The sequence below is a fragment of the Phaenicophaeus curvirostris genome, unplaced genomic scaffold (genome assembly GCF_032191515.1).
Source record: "Phaenicophaeus curvirostris isolate KB17595 unplaced genomic scaffold, BPBGC_Pcur_1.0 scaffold_387, whole genome shotgun sequence".
In the NCBI taxonomy this organism is placed as follows: domain Eukaryota; kingdom Metazoa; phylum Chordata; class Aves; order Cuculiformes; family Cuculidae; genus Phaenicophaeus; species Phaenicophaeus curvirostris.
Window position 1 is genome coordinate 1 of NW_027206980.1, and position 23923 is coordinate 23923.

General features: G+C 60.9%; 2 protein-coding genes across 2 annotated transcripts; one reads left to right on the forward strand and one right to left on the reverse strand.

Moving 5' to 3' along the window:
- The first annotated feature begins 206 nt into the window (after positions 1-206).
- LOC138735023 (anaphase-promoting complex subunit 15) lies at positions 207-8779 on the forward strand. The gene is made up of 4 exons (XM_069882885.1): positions 207-354; positions 4330-4389; positions 6297-6434; positions 8549-8779. The coding sequence occupies exons 1-4, from the start codon at positions 235-237 to the stop codon at positions 8594-8596; spliced, it is 366 nt and encodes a 121-aa protein (XP_069738986.1). The 5' UTR covers positions 207-234; the 3' UTR covers positions 8597-8779.
- A 1579-nt stretch (positions 8780-10358) lies between these two features.
- On the reverse strand, positions 10359-23771 carry LOC138735028 (transmembrane O-methyltransferase homolog). Its single transcript, XM_069882892.1, has 4 exons — positions 23735-23771; positions 18985-19270; positions 16027-16223; positions 10359-10679 (listed from the first exon to the last, which is right to left on the reverse strand). Exons 2-4 carry the CDS (start codon positions 19238-19240, stop codon positions 10359-10361), a joined length of 774 nt encoding a protein of 257 aa, XP_069738993.1. The 5' UTR covers positions 19241-19270; positions 23735-23771.
- Positions 23772-23923: the final 152 nt, after the last annotated feature.

Sequence of the window (23923 nt, forward strand, 5' to 3'; positions counted from 1 at the left end):
CGCCTCCCCCTCCCTCCCCTCCCTCCTCCCCCTCCCTCCCCCTCCTCCCTCCCCCTCCCTCCCCCTCCTCCCTCCCCCCTCCCTCCTCCCGCCTCCCCCTCCCTCCCCCTCCCTCCTCCCCCTGCGCATGCGCCCTGCGCACACTCCCGCCGCGCCGCTTCCGGTTCTTCGCTTCCGGTTCCGGGTTCTCCGCTTCCGGTTCCGGGTTCTCCGGTTCCCGTGGCGACGGCGGCCATGTCGACGCTGTTCCCGTCGCTGCTGCCGCGGCTGACGGAGCCGCTCTGGTTCAACCTGGACCGGCCGTGCGGGGACGAGAGCGACCTGCAGCAGCAGGAGCAGCAGCACCAGGCCTGGGTGAGGCCCCGGCGGCGGCCCCGCTCAGCGGGGAACCGGGGGTCGTTAGCTGGCGGGAGGGGCTCTGGGGGCCCAGGGAGGCGGGGGAGGGGGATCCAGGCCCCCAGTTGGCTAATTAGGGGGGTGATTAGTTAATGAGCAGGGCTCTAGGGCCCCAGGGAAGCGGTGGAGGGGGCTCTAGGCCCCAAACTAGCTAATAAGGGGGGATAATTAGCTAATGAGCAGGGCTCTAGGACCCCAGGGAAGTGATGGAGGGGGATCTAGGCCCCAAATTAGCTAATTAGGGGTGATAATTAGTTAATGAGCAGGGCTCTAGGACCCCAGGGAAGCGGTGGAGGGGGATCCAGGCCCCTAATTAGCTAATAAGGGGGGATAATTAGTTAATGAGCAGGGCTCTAGGGCCCCAGGGAAGTGGTGGAGGGGGATCTAGGCCCCAAATTAGCTAATTAGGGGGGTGATTAGTTAATGAGCAGGGCTCTAGGACCCCAGTGAAGTGATGGAGGGGGTTCTAGGCCCCAAATTAGCTAATTAGGAGGGATAATTAGTTAATGAGCAGGGCTCTAGGACTCCAGGGAAGTGATGGAGAGGGATCTAGGCCCCAAATTAGCTAATTAGGAGGGATGATTAGCTAATAAGCAGGGTTCTAGGACTCTTAATTAACTCATTAGATGTATCTTTAGGCCTACAGCTGGCTAATGAGAGCAGGTAATTAGTGAGTGAGAGGGATAATTAGTTAATGAGCAGGGCTCTAGGGCCCCAGGGAAGCGGTGGGGGGGCTCTAGGACCCCAAATTAGCTAATAAGGGGGGATAATTAGCTAATGAGCAGGGCTTTAGGACTCTTAATTAACTCATTAGGTGTATCTTTAGGCCCACAGCTGGCTAATGAGAGCAGGTAATTAATGAGTGAGAGGGATAATTAGTTAATGAGCAGGGCTCTAGGACCCCAGTGAAGTGATGGAGGGGTCTCTAGGACCCCAATTAGCTAATAAGGGGGGATAATTAGCTAATGAGCAGGGCTCTAGGACCCCAGTGAAGTGATGGAGGGGGCTCTAGGCCCCAAATTAGCTAATTAAGAGGGATAATTAGTTAATGAGCAGGGCTCTAGGGCCCCAGTGAAGTGGTGGAGGGGGCTCTAGGACCCCAATTAGCTACTAAGGGGGGATAATTAGCTAATGAGCAGGGCTCTACGACCCCAGTGAAGTGGTGGAGGGGGCTCTAGGCCCCAAAATAGCTAATTAAGAGGGATAATTAGTTAATGAGCAGGGCTCTAGGGCCCCAGGGAAGCGGTTGAGGGGGATCTAGGCCCCAAATTAGCTACTAAGGGGGGATAATTAGCTAATGAGCAGGGCTCTAGGACCCCAGGGAAGTGATGGAGGGGGATCTAGGCCCCAAATTAGCTAATTAGGGGGGATGATTAGCTAATAAGCAGGGTTCTAGGACTCTTAATTAACTCATTAGATGTATCTTTAGGCCTACAGCTGGCTAATGAGAGCAGGTAATTAGTGAGTGAGGGGGATAATTAGTTAATGAGCAGGGCTCTAGGGCCCCAGGGAAGCGGTGGGGGGGCTCTAGGACCCCAAATTAGCTAATAAGGGGGGGTAATTAGTTAATGAGCAGGGCTCTAGGACTCCAGGGAAGTGATGGAGGGGGCTCTAGGCCCCGAATTAGCTAATAAGGGGGGTAATTAGCTAAAGAGCAGGGCTCTAGGACCCCAATTAGCTAATAAGGGGGGATAATTAGTTAATGAGCAGGGCTCTAGGGCCCCAGGGAAGCGGTGGAGGGGGATCTAGGCCCCAAATTAGCTACTAAGGGGGGATAATTAGCTAATGAGCAGGGCTCTAGGACCCCAGTGAAGTGATGGAGGGGGCTCTAGGCCCCAAATTAGCTACTAAGGAGGGATAATTAGCTAATGAGCAGGGCTCTAGGACCCCAGTGAAGTGATGGAGGGGGCTCTAGGACCCCAATTAGCTAATTAATAGGGATAATTAGTTAATGAGCAGGGCTCTAGGGCCCCAGTGAAGTGGTGGAGGGGGCTCTAGGACCCCAATTAGCTACTAAGGGGGGATAATTAGCTAATGAGCAGGGCTCTACGACCCCAGTGAAGTGGTGGAGGGGGCTCTAGGCCCCAAAATAGCTAATTAAGAGGGATAATTAGCTAATAAGCAGGGCTCTAGGACTGTTAATTAACTCATTAGATGTATCTCTAGGGCCACAGGTGGCTAATGAGAGCCGGTAATTAGTGAGTGAGGGGGATAATTAGTTAATGAGCAGGGCTCTAGGGCCCCAGTGAAGTGATGGAGGGGGCTCTAGGCCCCAAATTAGCTAATAAGGGGGGGATAATTAGCTAATGAGCAGGGCTCTAGGACCCCAGTGAAGTGGTGGAGGGGGATCTAGGCCCCAAAATAGCTAATTAGGGGGGTGATTAGCTAATGAGCAGGGCTCTAGGACCCCAGGGAAGCGGTGGAGGGGGCTCTAGGCCCTGAACTAGCTAATAAGGGGGGATAATTAGCTAATGATTAGGGCTTTAGGATTCTTAATTAACTCATTAGGTGTATCTTTAGGCCTACAGCTGGCTAATGAGAGCAGGTAATTAGTGAGTGAGTGGGATAATTAGCTAATGAGCAGGGCTCTAGGACCCCAATGAAGTGATGGAGGGGGCTCCAGGCCCCAAATTAGCTAATTAGGAGGGATAATTAGCTAATGGGCAGGGCTCTAGGACCCCAGTGAAGTAGTGGAGGGGGATCTAGGCCCCAAATTAGCTACTAAGGGGGGATAATTAGTTAATGAGCAGGGCTCTAGGACCCCAGGGAAGTGATGGAGAGGGATCTAAGCCCCAAATTAGCTAATTAGGAGGGATAATTAGCTAATGAGCAGGGCTCTAGGACCCCAGTGAAGTGATGGAGGGGGATCTAGGCCCCAAATTAGCTAATAAGGGGGATAATTAATTAATGAGCAGGGCTCTAGGACCCTAATTAGCTAATTAGGAGGGATAATTAGCTAATGAGTAGGGCTCTAGGACCGTTAATTAACTCATTAGGTGTATCTTTAGGCCCACAGCTGGCTTATGAGAACAGGTAATTAGGGAGTGAGGGGGATAATTAGCTAATGAGCAGGGCTCTAGGACCCCAGTGAAGTGATGGAGAAGCTCTAGAAGTCCAATTAGCTAATGAGCGGGGATAATTAGCTCATGAGCAGGGTTCTAGGATTCTAATTAACTAATGGTGGAGGCTCTGTGCCCCAAATTAGTTAATAAGGGGGGATAATTAACTAATTAGCAGGGCTCTAGGACCCCATTGAACTCATTAGAGGTGTCCCTTGGTCTACAGTTAGCTAATGGGAGCAAGTAATTAGGTAATGAGGGGGATAATTAGGTACTGAGTAGGGTTGTAGAACCACAATTAAGTCATTAGTGGTGTCTCTAGGCTACAGTTAGTGAATGAGAGCAGCTAATTAGTGAGTGGGGGGATAATTGGTTAACGAGGGGGCTATTTAGCTAATGAGTGGGGCTCTAGGACCCAAATTAAGTGATGAGGGGGGTTCTAGGTTCCCAATTTATTAATAAGGAAAGGTTTTTAATTGTTGTGGAGGCTTATTAATTAATTAGAGGGGCTAATTAGCTAATAGGGGGAGACTTTAGGATCTTCGATAACTAATGAGGGGGGTGCCTAGGCCCCTAATTAACTAATGAGAGGAGCTGTAAGCCCCTAATTAGCTAATGATGACTGTTTCTTTGTCTGTGTTTATATGGTGGGGGGGCTCCTAGACTCCTAAATAACTAATTAAGAGGTTAATTAGCTAATGAGAAGGCATCTAGAGCCTTTGTTAACTAATGAAGAAGGTACAAAGGGGGTTCTGGGGTCCTAGTTAACTAATGAGGGGGGCTCCTAGGCCTGTTACTTGCTAATGAGGGGGGCTAATTAACTAATGAGGGGGTCTAATTAACTAATTAGGGGACTAATTAACTCCTCCCTCAGCTTCAGAGCATCGCTGAGAAGGACAACAACCTCGTTCCCATCGGGAAGCCGGCATCGGAGGTGGGAGGGGGGGATCCCTCGGGAATTGGGGGGGTCCCATCCCTTGGGAATTGAGAATGGGGGGTTCCATCCCTAGGGAATCGGGGGGTTCCATCCCTTTGGAATTGAGGGGGTCCCACCCCTTGGAAATTGGGGTGTCCCATCCCTTGGGAATCAGGAATTGTGGGGGGTCCCATCCCTTGGGAATCAGGAATTGTGGGGGGTCCCATCCCTTGGGAATCAGGAATTGTTGGGGGGTCCCATCCCTTGGGAATCAGGAATTGTTGGGGGGTCCCATCCCTTGGGAATCAGGAATTGTTGGGGGGTCCCGTCCCTTAGGATTTGGGAATTGGGGGGTTCCTTTTCTCAGGAATTGGGTGGGGGGTTCCATCCCTTGGGAATTGGGGGGTCCTATCGCTTGGGAATTGAGAATTGGGGGTTCCATCCCTCAGGAATTGGGAATTGGGGGGTCCCATCCCTTTAGAATCAGGAATCGGAGGGGGTCCCGTCCCTTGGGAATTGGGGGGTCCCATCCCTCAGGAATCGGGGAGTCCTATCCCTCAGGAATTGGGAATCAGGGGGTCCTGTTCCTCAGGAATTGGGAATTTGGGGTCCCATCCCTTTGGAATCAGAGGGTCCTGTTCCTTGGGAATTTGGGGTCCCATCCCTTTGGAATCAGAGGGTCCTGTTCCTTGGGAATTGGGGGTCCCATCCCTCAGGAATCAGGGGGTCTTGTTCCTTGGGAATTGGGGGTCCCATCCCTCAGGAATCAGGGGGTCCTGTTCCTTGGGAATTGGGGGTCCCATCCCTCAGGAATCAGAGGGTCCTGTTCCTTGGGAATTGGGGGGTCCCATCCCTTTGGAATCAGGGGGTCCTGTTCCTTTGGAATTGGGGGTCCCATCCCTTTGGAATCAGGGGGTCCTGTTCCTTGGGAATTTGGGGTCCCATCCCTTTGGAATCAGAGGGTCCTGTTCCTTGGGAATTTGGGGTCCCATCCCTTTGGAATCAGAGGGTCCTGTTCCTTGGGAATTGGGGGTCCCATCCCTCAGGAATCAGGGGGTCTTGTTCCTTGGGAATTGGGGGTCCCATCCCTCAGGAATCAGGGGGTCCTGTTCCTTGGGAATTGGGGGTCCCATCCCTCAGGAATCAGAGGGTCCTGTTCCTTGGGAATTGGGGGGTCCCATCCCTTTGGAATCAGGGGGTCCTGTTCCTTTGGAATTGGGGGTCCCATCCCTTTGGAATCAGGGGGTCCTGTTCCTTGGGAATTGGGGGTCCCATCCCTTTGGAATCAGAGGGTCCTGTTCCTTGGGAATTGGGGGTCCCATCCCTTTGGAATCAGGGGGTCCTGTTCCTTGGGAATTGGGGGTCCCATCCCTTTGGAATCAGGGGGTCCTGTTCCTTTGGAATTGGGAATTGGGGGTCCCATCCCTTTGGAATCAGGGGGTCCTGTTTCTTGGGAATTGGGGGTCCCATCCCTTTGGAATCAGAGGGTCCTGTTCCTTGGGAATTGGGGGTCCCATCCCTTTGGAATCAGGGGGTCCTGTTCCTTGGGAATTGGGGGTCCCATCCCTTTGGAATCAGGGGGTCCTGTTTCTTGGGAATTGGGGGTCCCATCCCTTTGGAATCAGAGGGTCCTGTTCCTTGGGAATTGGGGGTCCCATTCCTTTGGAATCAGGGGGTCCTGTTCCTTGGGAATTGGGGGTCCCATCCCTTTGGAATCAGAGGGTCCTGTTCCTTTGGAATTGGGAATTGGGGGTCCCAACCCTCGGGAATCAGGAATCAGGGGTCTCATCCCTTGGGAATCGGGGGGGGGTCCAATCTCTCAGGAATTTGGATTGGGGGGGGTCCCATCCCTTGGGAATGGGGCAGGGGGGGTCGGGGGCGCCCCCGTTCCGTGGGGAGCGCGTTGCGGAGCTGTCCCCGCGCAGCACTACGACGAGGAGGAGGAGGAGGACGACGAGGACGACGAGGACAGCGAGGAGGACTCCGAGGACGACGAGGACATGCAGGACATGGACGAGATGAACGACTATAACGAGTCGCCCGACGACGGCGAGATTAACGAGGTGATTAGCCTCCGGGCCCGCTGCTGCCTGGCCTAGGGGCCCGGTTTCCCAGCAGCCTGGTAGCCCACTAGCCCAGTTTCCCAGCAGCCTGGTGGCTCGCTAGCCCAGTTTCCCAGCAGCCTGGTGGCTCGCTAGCCCAGTTTCCCAGCAGCCTCGTGGCTCGCTAGCCCAGTTTCCCAGCAGCCTGGTGGCTCGCTAGCCCAGTTTCCCAGTAGCCTGGTGGCTCGCTAGCCCAGTTTCCCAGTAGCCTGGTGGCTCGCTAGCCCAGTTTCCCAGTAGCCTGGTGGCTCGCTAGCCCGGTTTCCCAGTAGCCTGGTGGCTCGCTAGCCCGGTTTCCCAGTAGCCTGGTGGCTCGCTAGCCCAGTTTCCCAGTGGCCTGGTAGCCCGCTAGCCCGGTTTCCCAGCAGCCTGGTAGCCCGCTAGCCCAGTTTCCCAGCAGCCTGGCAGCCCGCTAGCCCAGTTTCCCAGTAGCCTGGTGGCTCGCTAGCCCAGTTTCCCAGTAGCCTGGTGGCTCGCTAGCCCAGTTTCCCAGTAGCCTGGTGGCTCGCTAGCCCAGTTTCCCAGCAGCCTGGTGGCTCGCTAGCCCAGTTTCCCAGCAGCCTGGTAGCCCACTAGCCCAGTTTCCCAGCAGCCTGGTGGCTCGCTAGCCCAGTTTCCCAGCAGCCTCGTGGCTCGCTAGCCCAGTTTCCCAGCAGCCTCGTGGCTCGCTAGCCCAGTTTCCCAGCAGCCTGGTGGCTCGCTAGCCCAGTTTCCCAGTAGCCTGGTGGCTCGCTAGCCCAGTTTCCCAGTAGCCTGGTGGCTCGCTAGCCCAGTTTCCCAGTAGCCTGGTGGCTCGCTAGCCCGGTTTCCCAGTAGCCTGGTGGCTCGCTAGCCCGGTTTCCCAGTAGCCTGGTGGCTCGCTAGCCCAGTTTCCCAGCAGCCTGGTAGCCCACTAGCCCAGTTTCCCAGCAGCCTGGTGGCTCGCTAGCCCAATTTTCTGGTAGCCTGGGGGCCAATAAACCCGTAGTCTGGTGGCCCAGTGGCCCATTAGCCCAGTGGCCTGGTAGCCCAGTAACCTGGTGGCCCTGTTGCCCCAGTTTCCCAGTAGCCCAGGGATCCGGTAGCCTTGTGGCTTGGTGGCCCAGTAACCTGGTGGCCCGTAAACCAGTAGCCTGGTGGCCTGGTAGCCTAGTGACCTGGTGGCCCTGTTGCCCTAGTTTCCCAGTAGCCCAGTTCCTGGTAGCCTGGTGGTTCGGTGGCCGGGTGGCCCACTAACCCACTAGCTTGGTAGCCCAGTACCCTACTAGCCTAGCGGCCTACTAACCCACTAGCTCACTAGCCTGGTGGCCCAATAGTGTGGTGGCCCAGTAACCCACTAGCCTAGTAGCCTGGTAGCCTACTAGCCCAGTAACCTTGTGGCCTAGTAAGTCACTAGCCCGATGGCCCACTAACCGACTGACCCAGTAGCCTGGTGGCACAGTACCCTACTAACCTGGTGGCCCACTAGCCCAGCAGCCTGGTGGCCCACTAAGTCACTAGCCCAGCAGCCTGGTGGCCCAGTAAGGTGGTGGCCCACTAGCCCAGTGGCCTGGTGGCCCAGTAGCCCGGTGTCTAGCTGCTTAGCCTTGAGGAGGCTGAGGGGAGACCTCGTTGCTCTCTGCAACTCCCTGAGAGGAGGTTGTGGAGAGGAGGGAGCTGGGCTCTTCTCCCAAGGGCCAGGGGACAGGACGAGAGGGAACGGCCTCAAGCTCCACTGGAGAAGTTCAGGATGGAAATTTCTCATGGAAAAGGTCACTGGGAGCTGGTGGAATCTGCTCAGGGAGGGGGTGGAATCACCTTCCTGGAGGGGTTTGAGGGCCGGGTGGATGAGGTGCTGAGGGACACGGGTTAGGGATGGATGGGAAGGGTTGGACTCCATGGTCTACAAGATCTTTGATGGTCTACAAGATCTTTGATGGTCTACAAGATCTTTGATGGTCTACGAGATCGTTGATGATCTACAAAATCTTTGACGGTCTACGAGGTCTTTGATGGTCTACGAGATCTTTGATGGTCTACGAGATCTTTGATGGTCTACGAGATCTCCGATGATCTCCGAGATCTTCTCCATCCAGCGATTCCGTTTCCCGCCTCAGGTGGACATGGAGGGTGCCGAGCAGGACCAGGACCAGTGGATGATCTGATCCGCTCGGCGGCTGCTCTCGGGGAGCTGCCGGTGCCGGTGCCGTGCCGAGAACCAGGGGATCCGGTGATCCGTGGGGCCGGGAGCTGGGGCCGGGGGGTTCGATGGGGCCCGGGAGCCGGAGCGGCGCCGGATGCACGTGGCGCCTCTTTGGTTTTTTCTTAATAAAGACGTTTTGGAAGAGGCCGAGCCGGACACTGGCGCCTGCAGGGGCCGGGGTCGCTCCCCAAAACCACTGGGACGAGTCCGTGGGGCCGCGGCTCCGCAGTTCCCAGCGTCCCGGCTCTCGGCTCGGCTGGAGCCACGGGGCGGAGCTCATCCAGTCCCGGCGTCCCGCTCGAGCGGCTCAGCCGTAGTCATCCAAGCGGAGCTCAGCTGATCCCGGCGGCCGGGTTCACCGGCTTATCCGTATCCAGTGACGCGGAGCTCAGCAGATCCCAGTGTCCGGGTTCACCGGCTCATCCGTATCCAGTGACGCGGAGCTCGCCTGAGCCCGGTGTCCTGCTTCACTGGTTCATCCGGACCTGTCAAAGAGGATCCCGGCTGATCCTGGGGTCCCCGGATCACCAGCTCATCCGTATCCATCGAAGTGGATCTCGGCTGATCCCAGTGAAGCGGATCTCAGCCATTCCTGGTGTCCCGATTCACTGGTTCCTCTGGATCCATTGGAACCGATCTCAGCTGATCCCGGTGTCCTGGTTCACCAGCTCATCCATATCTGTGGAATCAGAGCTCAGCGGATCCCAATATCCTGATGTCCCAGTTAGGTGGCTCAGCTGAAGCCAATGAAGCGGATCTCAGCTGATCCCAGTGTCCCGGTTCCCTGGCTCCTCTGTATACACGGCAGCGGATCTCGGCCAATCCCAGTGTCCTGGTTCAGCGGATCCCAGTGGATCCCAGCCGATCCTGGCTGATCCCAGTGTCCTGGTTCCCCGGCTCCTCCGTATCCACGGCAGCGGATCCCGGCCGATCCCCGTGTCCTGGTTCAGCGGATCCCGGCCGATCCCAGTGTCCTGGTTCAGCGGATCCCGGCTGATCCCAGTGGATCCCGGCTGATCCCAGTGTCCCGGTTCAGCGGATCCCGGCCGATCCCAGTGTCCCGGTTCCCTGGCTCCTCTGTATCCACGGCAGCGGATCCCAGCCGGTCCCAGTGTCCCGGTTCAGCAGATCCCAGTGGATCCCGGCCGGTCCCAGTGTCCCGGTTCAGCGGATCCCAGTGGATCCTGGCCGATCCCAGTGTCCTGGTTCAGTGGATCCCAGCGGATCCCAGCGGATCCCCCGGCTGATCCCAGTGTCCCGGTTCCCTGGCTCCTCTGTACCCACGGCAGCGGATCCCGGCCGATCCCAGTGTCCAGGTTCAGTGGATCCCAGCGGATCCCGGCCGATCCCAGTGTCCTGGTTCAGCGGATCCTGGCTGATCCCAGTGGATCCCGGCTGATCCCAGTGTCCTGGTTCAGCGGATCCCGGCTGATCCCAGTGTCCCAGTTCCCTGGCTCCTCTGTATCCACGGCAGCGGATCCCGGCCGATCCCAGTGTCCCGGTTCAGTGGATCCCAGTGGATCCCGGCCGATCCCAGTGTCCTGGTTCAGCGGATCCCAGCGGCTCCCGGCCGATCCCTGTGTCCCGGTTCACTGGCTCCTCAGTCCCTGGGGCAGTGGATCCCGGCCGATCCTAGTGTCCTGGTTCAGCGGATCCCAGCGGATCCCCGCGTCCCGGTTCCCCGGCTCCTCCGTAGCCACGGCAGCGGCTCCCGGGCGCCGGCGTCAGGCGTAGCCGGCGAAGCGGATGTCGGCGACGCCGTCGGGGACGCCGGGGCAGAACTCGAGGGCGGCGCGGTGCAGGCGGCAGCGGTAGCGCGGGCAGGAGCGCACGTACTGCAGCAGGCGCGGCGCCCCGGGGAACAGCACGTGGTGGGCCAGCACGGTGGCTCCCGGCGCCAGCAGCCGCTGCCTCTCCAGCAGCAGCAGGAGGCGCAGGAAGCGGCGCTCGCCGTGCGCCAGCAGCACCAGCTCGGCCGGCGGCAGCCGCCCCCGCGCCCGCAGCCCCGGCAGCAGCGCGGCCGCGCGGCCCTGCAGCACCTGCACCTGCCGGGGGGGACGCCCGGGGGCACCGCCAGCTGGGGGGGGGAGCTGGAGAGGGAGCTGGGGGGGGATCTGGAGCTGGGGAGGGATCTGGAGCAGGGAAGGGATCTGGGGTGGGATCTGGAGCTGGAGAGGGAGCTGGAGAGGGATCTAGGGTGGGATCTGGAGCTGGGGAGGGAGCTGGAGAGGGATCTAGGGTGGGATCTGGAGCGGGAGAGGGATCTAGGGTGGGATCTGGAGCGGGAGAGGGATCTGGAGAGGGATCTAGGGTGGGATCTGGAGCTGGAGAGGGATCTGGAGAGGGATCTGGGGTGGGATCTGGAGCAGGGAAGGGATCTGGGGTGGGATCTGGAGCTGGGGAGGGAGCTGGAGAGGGATCTGGGGTGGGATCTGGAGCTGGAGAGGGAGCTGGGGTGGGATCTGGAGAGGGAAGGGAGCTGGGGTGGGATCTGGAGAGGGATCTGGGGTGGGATCTGGAGAGCGAAGGGAGCTGGAGAAGGGCCTGGAGGGGGATCTGGAGCTGGGGACGGAGCTGGAGAGGGATCTGGGGAGGGATCTGGAGCAGGGAAGGGGTCTGGAGAGGGAGCTGGGGTGGGATCTGGAGAGGGAAGGGAGCTGGAAAGGGGCCTGGGGGGGATCTGGATTGGGAGAGGGTTCTGGAGAGGGATCTGGGGGGGGAATCTGGAGAGGGAAGGGATCTGGAGAGGGATCTGGGCTGGGATCTGGAGCTGGAGAGGGATCTGGAGAGGGATCTGGGGTGGGATCTGGAGCTGGAGAGGGAGCTGGAGAGGGATCTAGGGTGGGATCTGGAGCTGGGGAGGGAGCTGGAGAGGGATCTAGGGTGGGATCTGGAGCGGGAGAGGGATCTAGGGTGGGATCTGGAGCGGGAGAGGGATCTGGAGAGGGATCTAGGGTGGGATCTGGAGCTGGAGAGGGATCTGGAGAGGGATCTGGGGTGGGATCTGGAGCAGGGAAGGGATCTGGGGTGGGATCTGGAGCTGGGGAGGGAGCTGGAGAGGGATCTGGGGTGGGATCTGGAGCTGGAGAGGGAGCTGGGGTGGGATCTGGGCTGGGATCTTGAGCTGGAGAGGGATCTGGGGTGGGATCTGGGGTGGGATCTGGAGCTGGGGAGGGATCTGGAGAGGGAAGGGAGCTGGAGAGGGGCCTGGAGGGGGATCTGGAGCTGGGGACAGAGCTGGAGAGTGATCTGGGGAGGGATCTGGAGCAGGGAAGGGATCTGGAGAGGGATCTGGGGGGGGATCTGGAGAGGGAAGGGATCTGGAGAGGGATCTGGGCTGGGATCTGGAGCTGGAGAGGGATCTGGAGCGGGATCTGGGCTGGGATCTGGAGCAGGGAAGGGATCTGGGGTGGGATCTGGGCTGGGAACTGGAGCTGGAGAGGGATCTGGAGAGGGATCTGGGGGGGAATTTGGAGCTGGAGAGGGATCTGGGGTGGGATCTGGAGCTGGAGAGGGATCTGGGGTGGGATCTGGAGCTGGAGAGGGATCTGGGGTGGGATCTGGAGCTGGAGAGGGATCTGGGGTGGGATCTGGGGTGGGATCTGGAGAGGGTAGGGATCTGGAGAGGGGCCTGGAGGGGGATCTGGAGCTGGGGAGGAATCTGGAGAGCGAAGGGGTCTGGAGAGGGGCCTGGAGGGGGATCTGGAGCTGGGGATGGAGCCGGAGGGGGATCTGGGGAAGGGAAGGGATCTGGAGAGGGGCCTGGAGGGGGAGCTGGAGCTGGGGAGGGAGCTGGAGGGGGATCTGGGGTGGGATCTGGGGTAGGATATGGAGAGGGAAAGGAACAGGGAAGGGATCTCGAGAGGGATCTGGGGTGGGATCTGGAGCTGGGGACGGAGCTGCAGAGGGATCTGGGGGGGATCTGGGGCTGGGGGGGGATCTGGAGCTGGGGATGGAGCCGGGGAGGGAGCTGGTGAAGGGGAGGGAGCCGGAGAGGGGCCTGGAGAGGGATCTGGGCTGGGATTTGGAGAAGGGCCTGGGGGGAGGATCTGGAGCAGGAGAGGGATCTGGAGAGGGAGCTGGGGATAGAAAGGAGCAGGGAAGGGAGCTGGAAAGGGGCCTGGGGGGGCAGCTGGAGCAGGAGAAGGATCTGGAGAGGGAAGGGAGCAGGGAAGGGAGCCAGAGAAGGATCTGGAGCAGGGAAGGGATCTGGGGCAGGAGAGGGATCTGGAAGGGGATCTGGATCAGGATCTGGGCTGGGATCTGGAGAAGGAAAGGAGCAGGGAAGGAAGCTGGAGAGGGGCCTGGAGGGGGATCTGGAGGGAGAAAGGAGCAGGGAAGGGAGCCAGAGAGGGGCCTGGGGGGGCTCTGGAGCAGGAGAGGGATCTGGGGTGGGATCTGGAGAGGGAAAGGAGCAGGGAAGGGAGCTGGAGAGGGGCCTGGGGGGGGATCTGGAGCTGGGGAGGGTTCTGGAGAGGGATCTGGGGTGGGATCGGAAGAGGGAAGGGAGCCAGAGAGGGGCCTGGGGGGGATCTGGAGCAGGGAAGGGATCTGGAGAGGGATTTGGGGAGGGGACAGGATCTGGAGGGGGATCTGGGGAAGGGAAGGGAGCTGCAGAGGGGCCTGGAGGGGGATCTGGAGGGGAATCTGGAGCTGGGGAGGGAGCTGGGGAGGGGAAGGGATCTGGAGAGGGGCCTGGGGGGGATCTGGAGCAGGAGAGGGATCTGGAGGGGGATCTGGGGTGGGATCTGGAGCAGGGAAGGGAGCTGGAGGGGGATCTGGGGAGGGGACGGGATCTGGAGGGGGAATGGAGCAGGGAAAGGAGCCGGAGAGGGGCCTGGGGGGGAATCTGGAGCAGAACAGGGATCTGGGGTGGGATCTGGAGAGGGAAAGGAGCAGGGAAGGGAGCCGGAGCGGGATCTGGTGCAGGGAAGGGATCTGGAGAGGGATCTGGGGTGGGATCTGGAGGGAGAAAGGAACAGCGAAGGGAGCCAGAGAGGGGCCTGGGGGGGCATCTGGAGCAGGAGAGGGATCTGGAGAGGGATCTGGGGAGGGAAGGGAGCTGGAGAGGGGCCGGGGGGGGGGCTGGAGTGGGAGAGGGAGCTGGAGGGGGATCTGGATTGGGAGGGGGATCTGGGGTGGGATCTGGAGAAGGAAAGGAGCAGGGAAGGGATCCAGAGAGGGGCCTGGAGGGGGAGGGGGATCTGGGGAAGGGAAGGGATCTGGGGTGGGATCTGGAGAAGGATCTGGAGCAGGGAAGGAACGTGGAGATGGAGCTGGGGAGGGGAAGGAGTGGGGAAGGGCTCCAGAGAGGGAGTGGGGGGGGGAACTAGGGTGGGATCCAGAGAAGGAAAGCAGAGGGGGAGGGATCTGGAGAGGGATCTGGGGAAGGGAAGGGATCAAGAGAGGGATCTGGGGTGGGATCTGGAGAAGGAAAGGAGCAGGGAAGGGAGCCGGAGAAGGATCTGGAGCAGGGAAGGGACCTGGTGAAGGGAAGGGATCCAGAGAGGGATCTGGAGGGAGATGGGGAGCAGGAGAGGGATCCGGCGAGGGATCTGGGGTGGGATGGTGGTGGGGAAGGACCCACGCAGGAGGGATCTGGGCTGGGAGCACGGTGGGACACGGTCTGCGAGGGATGGTTAGGGTCAGGGGTCGGGGTTAGGGTTAGAGTTTGGGGTTAGGGCTTAAGGTTGGGGTTAGAGTTTAGGGTTAGGGGTCAGGGTCAGGATTAGGGTTAGGGGTTATGGTTAGGGGCCAGGGGTTAGGGATTAGGGTCAGGGTTAGGGTTTAGGGTTAGGGGTCAGGGTCAGGGTTAGGGGTTAGGATCAGGGTTAGGGTGAGGGTCAGGGTCAAGGTTAGGGGTCAGGGTCAGGGTTTAGGGTCAGGGTTTAGGGTCAGGGTTTAGGGTTAGGGTCAGGGTGAGGGTTAAGGTTAGGGGTCAGGGTCAGGGTGACGGTTAGGATTTAGGGTTAGAGGTCAGGGTTAGGGGTCAGGGTCAGTATTAGGGTCAGGATTAGGGGTCAGGGTCAGGGTTAGGGGTCAGGGTTAGGGGTCAGGGTCAGGGTGAGGGTTAGGATTTAGGGTTAGGGGTCAGGGTGAGGGTTTAGGGTCAGGGGTTAGGGGTCAGGGTTTAGGGTCAGGGTTTAGGGTCAGGGGTCAGGGGTCAGGGTGAGGGTTAGGATTTAGGGTTAGGGGTCAGGGTGAGGGGTCAGGGTCAGGGTGAGGGTTAGGATTTAGGGTTAGGGGTCTGGGTGAGGGGTCAGGGTCAGGGTGAGGGTTAGGATTAGGGGTCAGGGTCAGGATTAGGGGTCAGGGGTCAGGGTCAGGGTTAGGGGTTAGGGTCAGGGTGAGGGTTAAGGTTAGGGGTCAGGGTGAGGGTTTAGGGTCAGGGTGCGGGTTAGGGTCAGGGGTTAGGGGTCAGGGTTTAGGGTCAGGGTTTAGGGTCAGGGGTCAGGGGTCAGGGTCAGGGTGAGGGTTAGGATTTAGGGTTAGGGGTCTGGGTGAGGGGTCTGGGTGAGGGGTCAGGGTCAGGATTAGGGGTCAGGGTGAGGGGTCAGGGTGAGGGGTCAGGGGTCAGGGTCAGGGGTCAGGGTTAGGGTCAGGGTCAGGGTGACGGTTAGGATTTAGGGTTAGAGGTCAGGGTTAGGGGTCAGGGTCAGTATTAGGGTCAGGATTAGGGGTCAGGGTCAGGGTTAGGGGTCAGGGTTAGGGGTCAGGGTCAGGGTGAGGGTTAGGATTTAGGGTTAGGGGTCAGGGTGAGGGTTTAGGGTCAGGGGTTAGGGGTCAGGGTTTAGGGTCAGGGTTTAGGGTCAGGGGTCAGGGGTCAGGGTGAGGGTTAGGATTTAGGGTTAGGGGTCAGGGTGAGGGGTCAGGGTCAGGGTGAGGGTTAGGATTTAGGGTTAGGGGTCTGGGTGAGGGGTCAGGGTCAGGGTGAGGGTTAGGATTAGGGGTCAGGGTCAGGATTAGGGGTCAGGGGTCAGGGTCAGGGTTAGGGGTTAGGGTCAGGGTGAGGGTTAAGGTTAGGGGTCAGGGTGAGGGTTTAGGGTCAGGGTGCGGGTTAGGGTCAGGGGTTAGGGGTCAGGGTTTAGGGTCAGGGGTCAGGGTCAGGGTGAGGGTTAGGATTTAGGGTTAGGGGTCTGGGTGAGGGGTCAGGGTGAGGGGTCAGGGTCAGGGGTCAGGGTCAGGATCAGGGGTCAGGGTCAGGGTTAGGGGCCAGGGTGAGGGTTAGGATTTAGGGTTAGGGGTCTGGGTGAGGGGTCTGGGTGAGGGGTCAGGGTCAGGATTAGGGGTCAGGGTGAGGGGTCAGGGTCAGGATTAGGGGTCAGGGTGAGGGGTCAGGGTCAGGATTAGGGGTCAGGATCAGGGGTCAGGGTGAGGGTCCTGGTCACTCACGGCGGGCGGGTGGAAGCCGGCGAGGCGCAGCACGGCTCGGGCCACCTCGGCGCGCCGGGGGTCGGGCTCCAGGGCGAGCAGGCGGGCGCCGGGGGGCAGCGACCGCGCCAGCAGCACCGCCTCGTAGCCGCTGCCCGCGCCCAGCTGCAGCGCCCACCGCGGGCCCCGCGCACGCACCAGCCGCTCCACGATGCCACCTGCGCCACACGGGGACAGCGTCACCTCCCGAGGGGGGCACGGGACCACAGGGGCACCTACAGAGCTCTGGGCACGGAGATAGAACCATGGGGGCACCTACAGAGCTCTGGACACGGTGATAGAACCATGGGGGCACCTACAGAGCTCTGGACGGGGTGATGGAACCATGGGGGCACCTACAGAGCTCTGGACGGGGTGATAGAACCATGGGGGCACCTACAGAGCTCTGGGCACGGTGATAGAACCATGGGGGCACCTACAGAGCTCTGGACGGGGTGATAGAACCATGGGGGCACCTACAGAGCTCTGGACGGGGTGATGGAACCATGGGGGCACCTACAGAGCTCTGGACGGGGTGATAGAACCATGGGGGCACCTACAGAGCTCTGGACGGGGTGATAGAACCATGGGGGCACCTACAGAGCTCTGGGCACGGTGATAGAACCATGGGGGCACCTACAGAGCTCTGGACGGGGTGATGGAACCATGGGGGCACCTACAGAGCTCTGGACGGGGTGATAGAACCATGGGGGCACCTACAGAGCTCTGGACGGGGTGATAGAACCACGGGGGCACCTACAGAGCTCTGGACACGGTGATAGAACCATGGGGGCACCTACAGAGCTCTGGACGGGGTGATAGAACCACGGGGGCACCTACAGAGCTCTGGGCACGGTGATAGAACCATGGGGGCACCTACAGAGCTCTGGACGGGGTGATAGAACCATGGGGGCACCTACAGAGCTCTGGGCACGGTGATAGAACCATGGGGGCACCTACAGAGCTCTGGGCACGGTGATAGAACCATGGGGGCACCTACAGAGCTCTGGGCACGGTGATAGAACCATGGGGGCACCTACAGAGCTCTGGGCACGGTGATGGAACCATGGGGGCACCTACAGAGCTCTGGGCACGGTGATAGAATCATGGGGGCACCTACAGAGCTCTGGGCACGGTGATGGAACCATGGGGGCACCTACAGAGCTCTGGACACGGTGATAGAACCATGGGGGCACCTACAGAGCTCTGGACGGGGTGATAGAACCATGGGGGCACCTACAGAGCTCTGGGCACGGTGATGGAACCATGGGGGCACCTACAGAGCTCTGGGCACGGTGATAGAACCATGGGGGCACCTACAGAGCTCTGGGCACGGTGATAGAACCATGGGGGCACCTACAGAGCTCTGGGCACGGTGATAGAACCATGGGGGCACCTACAGAGCTCTGGGCACGGTGATAGAACCATGGGGGCACCTACAGAGCTCTGGACGGGGTGATAGAACCATGGGGGCACCTACAGAGCTCTGGGCACGGTGATAGAACCATGGGGGCACCTACAGAGCTCTGGGCACGGTGATAGAACCATGGGGGCACCTACAGAGCTCTGGACGGGGTGATAGAACCATGGGGGCACCTACAGAGCTCTGGGCACGGTGATAGAACCATGGGGGCACCTACAGAGCTCTGGACGGGGTGATAGAACCATGGGGGCACCTACAGAGCTCTGGACGGGGTGATAGAACCATGGGGGCACCTACAGAGCTCTGGACGGGGTGATGGAACCATGGGGGCACCTACAGAGCTCTGGACGGGGTGATAGAACCATGGGGGCACCTACAGAGCTCTGGACGGGGTGATAGAACCATGGGGGCACCTACAGAGCTCTGGGCACGGTGATAGAACCATTGAACCACGACCCCCTCAATGGTTCCACCACCAATCCAAAGGTCCCATGACCCTTCTAGAGGAACCGCGACGCCCTCAATGGTTCCACCACCAATCCAAAGGGTCTCTGACCCTTCTAGAGGAACCGCGACGCCCTCAATGGTTCCACCACCAACCCAAAGGTCCCATGGCCATTCTAGAGGAACTGCGACCCCCTCCATGGTTCCACCACCAATCCAAAGGGTCTCTGGCCATTCTAGAGGAACCGTGACCCCCTCAATGGTTCCACCACCAATCCAAAGGTCCCGTGACCCTTCTAGAGGAACGGCGACCCCCTCAATGGTTCCACCACCAATCCAAAGGGTCTCTGACCCTTCTAGAGGAACCGCGACCCCCTCAATGGTTCCACCACCAATCCAAAGGTCCCATGACCCTTCTAGAGGAACCGCGACCCCCTCAATGGTTCCACCACCAATCCAAAGGGTCTCTGACCATTCTAGAGGAACCGCGACCCCCTCAATGGTTCCACCACCAATCCAAAGGGTCTCTGACCCTTCTAGAGGAACCGCGACCCCCTCAATGGTTCCACCACCAATCCAAAGGTCCCATGACCCTTCTAAAGGAACCGTGACCCCCTCCATGGTTCCACCACCAATCCAAAGGGTCTCTGACCCTTCTAGAGGAACGGCGACCCCCTCAATGGTTCCACCACCAATCCAAAGGGTCTCTGACCATTCTAGAGGAACCGCGACCCCCTCAATGGTTCCACCACCAATCCAAAGGTCTCTGACCCTTCTAGAGGAACCACGACCCCCTCCATGGTTCCACCCCCAATCCAAAGGGTCTCTGACCATTCTAGAGGAACCGCGACCCCCTCAATGGTTCCACCACCAATCCAAAGGGTCTCTGACCCTTCTAGAGGAATGGCGACCCCCTCAATGGTTCCACCACCAATCCAAAGGTCCCATGGCCATTCTAGAGGAACCGCGACCCCCTCAATGGTTCCACCACCAATCCAAAGGTGCCATGACCCTTCTAGAGGAACGGCGACCCCCTCAACCTTCTTCCCACCCCGTCGACGTCCTCCAGCGACCTTTCTGTGGCCCGAGGCAGGGCAGGTGCTCGCGCTGGAGCCCCCAGCGGTCGAGGGTGCCGAGGACGTGGTCGGGGTCGCCGGGCAGCGCGTGCTGGAGCAGGAAGCGCAGGGCCCTCTCCTCGGGCCGCAGCCCCGACAGGCGGTCGCGCAGCCACCGCGCCGGCCCCGCGCGCCACAGCAGAGCCACGTGGTGCCGGTAGCGCAGCAGCAGCGTCAGCGCCAGCGGCACCAGCGCCAGCGCCAGCGGCACCATCCCGCGGGCGTTACGGGGCCATAGGGGGACCTGGAGGGCCCCACGGACCAGGATGGGGGAGAACGGGGCGCTACGGGGTCGTATAGGGACCTGGAGGGCCCTATGGACCATGATGGGGGAGAACGGGGCGCTACGGGGTCATATAGGGACCTGGAGGGCCCCACGGACCATGATGGGGGAGAACGGGGCGCTACGGGGTCATATAGGGACCAGGATGGGGGAGAACGGGGCGCTACGGGGTCATATAGGGACCATGATGGGGGAGAACGGGGCGCTACAGGGTCATATAGGGACCACGAGGGGGGAGAACGGGGCGCTAAGGGGTCATATAGGGACCAGGAGGGGGGAGAACGGGGCGCTAGGGGGTCATATAGGGACCAGGATGGGGGAGAACGGGGCGCTACGGGGTCATATAGGGACCACGAGGGGGGAGAACGGGGCGCTACGGGGTCATATAGGGACCACGAGGGGGGAGAACGGGGCGCTACGGGGTCATATAGGGACCACGAGGGGGGAGAACGGGGCGCTACGGGGTCATATAGGGACCAGGATGGGGGAGAACGGGGCGCTACGGGGTCATATAGGGACCAGGATGGGGGAGAACGGGGCGCTACGGGGTCATATAGGGACCACGAGGGGGGAGAACGGGGCGCTACGGGGTCATATAGGGACCACGAGGGGGGAGAACGGGGCGCTACGGGGTCATATAGGGACCACGAGGGGGGAGAACGGGGCGCTACGGGGTCATATAGGGACCAGGATGGGGGAGAACGGGGCGCTACGGGGTCATATAGGGACCAGGATGGGGGAGAACGGGGCGCTACGGGGTCATATAGGGACCACGAGGGGGGAGAACGGGGCGCTACGGGGTCATATAGGGACCACGAGGGGGGAGAACGGGGCGCTACGGGGTCATATAGGGACCACGAGGGGGGAGAACGGGGCGCTACGGGGTCATATAGGGACCAGGATGGGGGAGAACGGGGCGCTACGGGGTCATATAGGGACCAGGATGGGGGAGAACGGGGCGCTACGGGGTCATATAGGGACCACGAGGGGGGAGAACGGGGCGCTACGGGGTCATATAGGGACCACGAGGGGGGAGAACGGGGCGCTACGGGGTCATATAGGGACCACGAGGGGGGAGAACGGGGCGCTACGGGGTCATATAGGGACCAGGATGGGGGAGAACGGGGCGCTACGGGGTCATATAGGGACCAGGATGGGGGAGAACGGGGCGCTACGGGGTCATATAGGGACCAGGATGGGGGAGAACGGGGCGCTACGGGGTCATATAGGGACCACGAGGGGGGAGAACGGGGCGCTACGGGGTCATATAGGGACCAGGATGGGGGAGAACGGGGCGCTACGGGGTCATATAGGGACCAGGATGGGGGAGAACAGGGCGCTACGGGGTCATATAGGGACCACGAGGGGGGAGAACGGGGCACTACGGGGTCATATAGGGACCAGGATGGGGGAGAACAGGGCGCTATGGGGTCATATAGGGACCAGGATGGGGGAGAACGGGGCACTACGGGGTCATATAGGGACCAGGATGGGGGAGAACAGGGCGCTACGGGGTCATATAGGGACCACGAGGGGGGAGAACGGGGCGCTACGGGGTCATATAGGGACCAGGATGGGGGAGAACGGGGCGCTATGGGGTCATATAGGGACCAGGATGGGGGAGAACGGGGCACTACGGGGTCATATAGGGACCAGGATGGGGGAGAACGGGGCGCTACGGGGTCATATAGGGACCACGAGGGGGGAGAACGGGGCGCTACGGGGTCATATAGGGACCAGGATGGGGGAGAACGGGGCGCTACGGGGTCATATAGGGACCAGGATGGGGGAGAACGGGGCGCTACGGGGTCATATAGGGACCACGAGGGGGGAGAATGGGGCGCTACGGGGTCATATAGGGACCAGGATGGGGGAGAACGGGGCACTACGGGGTCATATAGGGACCAGGATGGGGGAGAACAGGGCGCTACGGGGTCATATAGGGACCAGGATGGGGGAGAACGGGGCGCTACGGGGTCATATAGGGACCACGAGGGGGGAGAACGGGGCGCTACGGGGTCATATAGGGACCAGGATGGGGGAGAACGGGGCGCTACGGGGTCATATAGGGACCAGGATGGGGGAGAACGGGGCGCTACGGGGTCATATAGGGACCACGATGGGGGAGAACGGGGCACTACGGGGTCATATAGGGACCAGGATGGGGGAGAACGGGGCACTACGGGGTCATATAGGGACCAGGATGGGGGAGAACAGGGCGCTACGGGGTCATATAGGGACCAGGATGGGGGAGAACGGGGCACTACGGGGTCATATAGGGACCAGGATGGGGGAGAACGGGGCACTACGGGGTCATATAGGGACCAGGATGGGGGAGAACAGGGCGCTACGGGGTCATATAGGGACCACGAGGGGGGAGAACGGGGCGCTACGGGGTCATATAGGGACCAGGATGGGGGAGAACGGGGCGCTACGGGGTCATATAGGGACCAGGATGGGGGAGAACGGGGCGCTACGGGGTCATATAGGGACCAGGATGGGGGAGAACGGGGCGCTACGGGGTCATATAGGGACCAGGATGGGGGAGAACGGGGCGCTACGGGGTCATATAGGGACCAGGATGGGGGAGAACGGGGCGCTACGGGGTCATATAGGGACCAGGATGGGGGAGAACAGGGCGCTACGGGGTCATATAGGGACCACGATGGGGGAGAACGGGGCACTACGGGGTCATATAGGGACCACGAGCGGGGAGAACGGGGCGCTACGGGGTCATATAGGGACCACGAGGGGGGAGAACGGGGCGCTACGGGGTCATATAGGGACCACGATGGGGGAGAACGGGGCGCTACGGGGTCATATAGGGACCAGGATGGGGGAGAACGGGGCGCTACGGGGTCATATAGGGACCAGGATGGGGGAGAACGGGGCGCTACGGGGTCATATAGGGACCTGGAGGGCCCCACGGACCAGGATGGGGGAGAACGGGGCGCTACGGGGTCATATAGGGACCAGGATGGGGGAGAACGGGGCGCTACGGGGTCATATAGGGACCACGAGGGGGGAGAACGGGGCGCTACGGGGTCATATAGGGACCACGAGGGGGGAGAACGGGGCGCTAGGGGGTCATATAGGGACCACGAGGGGGGAGAACGGGGCGCTACGGGGTCATATAGGGACCAGGATGGGGGAGAACGGGGCGCTAGGGGGTCATATAGGGACCACGAGGGGGGAGAACGGGGCGCTACGGGGTCATATAGGGACCAGGATGGGGGAGAACGGGGCGCTACGGGGTCGTATAGGGACCACGAGGGGGGAGAACGGGGCGCTACGGGGTCATATAGGGACCAGGATGGGGGAGAACGGGGCGCTACGGGGTCGTATAGGGACCACGAGGGGGGAGAACGGGGCGCTAGGGGGTCATATAGGGACCACGAGGGGGGAGAACGGGGCGCTACGGGGTCATATAGGGACCAGGATGGGGGAGAACGGGGCGCTACGGGGTCGTATAGGGACCACGAGGGGGGAGAACGGGGCGCTACGGGGTCATATAGGGACCAGGATGGGGGAGAACGGGGCGCTACGGGGTCATATAGGGACCACGAGGGGGGAGAATGGGGCGCTACGGGGTCATATAGGGACCAGGATGGGGGAGAACGGGGCACTACGGGGTCATATAGGGACCAGGAGGGGGGAGAACAGGGCACTATGGGGCGCTATGGGGAGCTATGGGGCAGGATGGGGAGCTATGGGGCGCTATGGGGAGCTATGGGGCGCTATGGGGAGCTATGGGGCAGGATGGGGCGCTATGGGGAGCTATGGGGCAGGATGGGGCGCTATGGGGAGCTATGGGGAGCTATGGGGCGCTATGGGGAGCTATGGGGCAGGATGGGGAGCTATGGGGCGCTATGGGGAGCTATGGGGCGCTATGGGGAGCTATGGGGCAGCGTCGTGTCCCACAGGCTGTCCCCCACATCCCCCCCTTGCCCCATAGCGCCCCACACCCTACCCTCTCTGCCCCATAGAACCTCACATCCCCAGCCCCACACCCCCAGCCCCACACCCCCAGCCCCACACCCCCAGCCCCACATCCCCAGCCCCACATCCCCAGCCCCACACCCCCAGCCCCACACCCGCAGCCCCACAGCCCCCCAGCCCCACATCCCCCTGCCCCACATCCCACCCCCGCCCCCCATCGCCCCACATCTCACTCCCAGTGCCCCACATCCCACCCCTGCTGCCCCATAGCACCCCAAATCCCCAGCCCCACATCCCCAGCCCCACATCCCCTGACCCCCATCACCCCACATCCCATCCCCAGTGCCCCACAGCACCCCAAATCCCCAGCCCCACACCCCCTGCCCCACATCCCCTGCCCCCCATCGCCCCACATCCCACTCGCTGTGCCCCACATCCCATTCCCTGTGCCCCACGTCGCCCCACACGCCCAGCCCCACAGCCCACCTGGCCCGGGTGCCCCACGGCGCCGCGAGTGCCGCGCGGATCAATAACCTCGAAATCGATAACCTCGAGATCAATAATTGATGGAGAAACACGAGAAACGGAACGAGCCGCGATACGGGGGGAGGGGAGGGACCTGGGGGGCTGGGAGGGATCTGTGGGGCTGGGACCCATAACTGGGGCTGGGAGGGA